General features: G+C 50.3%; 1 protein-coding gene across 1 annotated transcript in view; it reads right to left on the bottom strand.

Annotated features, from left to right (window-relative positions):
- ANKS3 (ankyrin repeat and sterile alpha motif domain containing 3) overlaps positions 1–768 on the bottom strand; it is a 12,484-nt gene extending 11,716 nt beyond the window's left edge. Inside the window, exons 1-2 of the mRNA XM_010131233.1 lie at positions 599–768; positions 51–249 (exon numbers count right to left, since the gene is read on the bottom strand). Of these exons, the coding sequence (XP_010129535.1) occupies positions 51–249; positions 599–768 (369 nt within the window). The remainder of the gene's footprint in view (positions 1–50; positions 250–598) is intronic.
- Positions 769–3,366: the final 2,598 nt, after the last annotated feature.

Below are 3,366 nucleotides of genomic sequence, written 5' to 3' on the forward strand. Positions count from 1 at the left end.
GCATTCAAACCACACACTGTGGCTGTACCTGCTTATTCTGGGATACACACCTGCAGAAGGAAGTAAGCGACGCTCTCGTTTCCACAGCTGGAGGCCAGCATGAGCGGTGTCTGCCCTTCCGGAGTTGGGATGTTCACGTTCACGCCCGCCTCCAGCAGCAGGTGCACGATGGTGTCGTGGCCAATGTAGGAGGCGTACATCAGCGCAGTCCAGCCACCGCAGTTCCGCTGATTCAGATCCACATCTCCACTAAGTCAGAGAGATAAGAATTCCGCTGAGCTACTGTCCTGCAGCTGTAGATCTCAGCAGGCCCCTGCAGCCTCTCGCTACCATCATCATACTAAAAGGCTGGAAAAAAACTCAAGCACTCAAGCCTGCAGGGGAATTCCTACCAGCTCTATCCCAACCTCCCCCAAAGGAAGGAGATACCTCACTAAGGAGATAACCTACCAGCACACTTCACCTCAAACTTTGTGCCTAAGAACCCTTTGGGTGCAACAGCGACGCGCCTTTGTTGCAATGTTAGACCGACCTGTGCAGCAGCCAGTGAAGACCCCAAGCGGCTGCAAGCCCGGTGCCCTCCCCAGCCCCTCCTTACCACCGAATGCACTCCTGCACCACTTCATACTGGCCGACGGAGGAGGCCGTGTGCAGGTCCAGGGGCACGTCCAGCTCCTCCCGACAGATCATCTGACCAGCCCCGTGCCACATGGAAAGGCTGCGGCTCAGCAGCTCCGACTCACTGGCTTCGTCACTCAGCTCCGACATCCCGCCCTGAGGAAGCAGAACTTCCAGCTGCTGATCTGTCTCCCATGGAACACGGCATCACCTGTTGGTGCTGCTGCTCCGAGGTGCCATGGGCTGGGAAGGGGAGGGCGTCTCGGACAGAGCATTTCAAATCCCTACCTCTACTCTGATCGCCTTCTTCACCTCAGGCAGTAAGGCTGGCTGAAGAGTGTGGCTGGCAGCTCTTTCTTGCTGCAGTGGACTCTGGGATTTGAATACACTGGGGGAAAGAGCCAATAATGGTAAAAATACCATCTTTCAAATCCCATTTTAAGGTTTCAGACGCACTGGGTTTATTTCCTCCCCTTCTAATCAAAACATGCCCAAGGCAGCTTTGGATACGCTTGTCAAAATAAGACTAAACGCCTGTTTAAGTGCTGATGGCACGCTTCACATTACACAGAAGGATGCAATTCTTGGTCTGCCTGTTTTATAATTCAGAGAGAGAACTAAGAATTCATGTATTGAATGTCCCTGGTCTTTCTCCATCTGTCTTCTGTTACAGGATGGCTCTGCTTAAATGAAGACATGGTTATTAATAATAACAACTGCCCTCTGCTCTCAGAAGCAGTTAATGTTTCCTGGAGAGGGTACGTATGCATTTCAGCGCATCACGGGGCTGTAAGTAGATGGTTTCTATCATTTGTTGCTTCAGCACCTCAGAAGCAGCCCAGTCCTGTCTCTGTGAACACTGGAAATTGCAGCAGCTCTGTGAGCAGCAGAGCCCCTGGCTGTTCGTTAAGTGAGCACGGCTACTGGCTCGCGGACGGTAACTCAATTACCGCGGCAGTGCTGTTTCCTGACTGCCTGAAAGGTTTATTTCTCATCCCCAGCCTCAGGAGCAATCCCATATTAATCACTTTAACCACGCACAGGAGAGGGCTCCAGTTTGGCACTTCATAAAAAGCCTCTTGCTACGGTTGTGTCCATCATCCCAGGTCTTCGGTAGCAGCTCCAGGCTACAGCCAAGTCAACCCAAGGCGAAGCACTTTCCCCTCCCTGCGGTCTCATTGCCCCCCATGCAGCACTTTGGGGGTTTGCCTGGCCCCACACCTTATTAAGCCGGGCAGCTGAGCCAGCATGAAGTATTTCTTCTTGCTGATCATTTCTTGCCAGTTTAATTGCTCCGACTGATTCGTTCTGGGGTCACACAAATGCCAAACTTGGCATCGGTGAAGAATAACAGAGGGTAGGGACACACTTTTCAGCAGCAGTTGCTCTCTGGATTGCCCCAGCTGTAACCTTTCAAAACCATTTCCTAAAGAACTGGGAGTCTCTGGGGCAGCAGCAGTCCCTTTTCTTATAAGCAAAACCACCTTTAATTCCCACCTCTTCACTCCCCATCTGGATCCCTTCTCCCACACCTTGCCTTTTTTTTCCCCCTCCACCTTCAGTTTAAGACTACAAAAGTACCATCCATTCTGCCTTATCAGCATGTGCTGGTAAACCACAATTCCTTTCTAAAGATATCTGCAAAAGCAGCTATTTTACCCAAGAGCAGCAATTTGTACCGTGCTGGCAACCCCGAGGCCGCAGGCAAGACTATGCAGGGCAGAACAAAAATAAAAGATGCCTCACAATCAAAATACAAGTGGATCATAAGGGGGGAGAGTGGGAGTGTTTCTTTCAGCAGATTAAAGCTGCCCCAGGAAGGCAAAAAGGCATGTTCGCAGCTGAAGGAGCGAAAAATCTAGAATCCAGAGTAGAACAGTAAAAGTGATCAGAGCCCTAAGGACCAAAATGAAAAGACTGGGTGAAATGAAATCAGGGTTGTCTGGTCTAAAGAGGAGATGCCTGCAGAGGACATGCAATAAGAGCCTTCAAATCCATACACAGGTGCTGCAGAGACAACTGAAATAATCTGTTCCCTGTGGCCACGGTGACTGCAGCAGGACAGAACAGGCTCCCATCTCCCACCAGCAGGGAAGACTTTGGTTAAACACCACCAAAATCCTTGTAAAAGTAAAGACGAGGGCACTGCGATGAACTGCCGGCAGAGAGTCTGCTGCTAAGAATAAGCCAAAGACCTTCTGAACACTTACTGCTCTCTTGCTTTGGGGCAGAGCAGCAGAGTTAACCTTTGTGAGAGGCCTTCCTCAGCCCCGTGAGGCTTTACTACTGTTGTAGTAATGACACCAGCACCTGGCGATTCATCAGGATCAGAACTTCACAGTGCTGAGACTCAGAGCGGGCAGCAACACACCACCTCGTCCTGGATTCAGAGTTAGCTGTCTGAGCAGATCAGAAAACCACAAGGCAGAAGAAAAGGAATATACCATAAAAACAGCAGCAAAAAGCACCTTGGTACATCCTTTTGAAGGATAAGCCTGAGGATCAAGAGAGAGCAGATGAAAGAGTGGCAGAAGAGTCACACTGAAATAAATCTGAAGCAATTTGAGAAGCACCTGAGGCAACCAGCCTCAGAACAAACCCACCACAGCTACAGCTCATTAATCACCACTCATCAGGTACCATTAAGCTGCACCGGCTCTGCTAAATCCCTTCCCTCACACCCTCTTCCACAAGCACAGGTAATATCCACAAATATGCCCTGTGTCTCAAAAGACACAGGCAGCCCAG

Source organism: Buceros rhinoceros, unplaced genomic scaffold (genome assembly GCF_000710305.1).
Source record: "Buceros rhinoceros silvestris isolate BGI_N320 unplaced genomic scaffold, ASM71030v1 scaffold29132, whole genome shotgun sequence".
Classification (NCBI taxonomy): Eukaryota; Metazoa; Chordata; class Aves; order Bucerotiformes; family Bucerotidae; genus Buceros; species Buceros rhinoceros.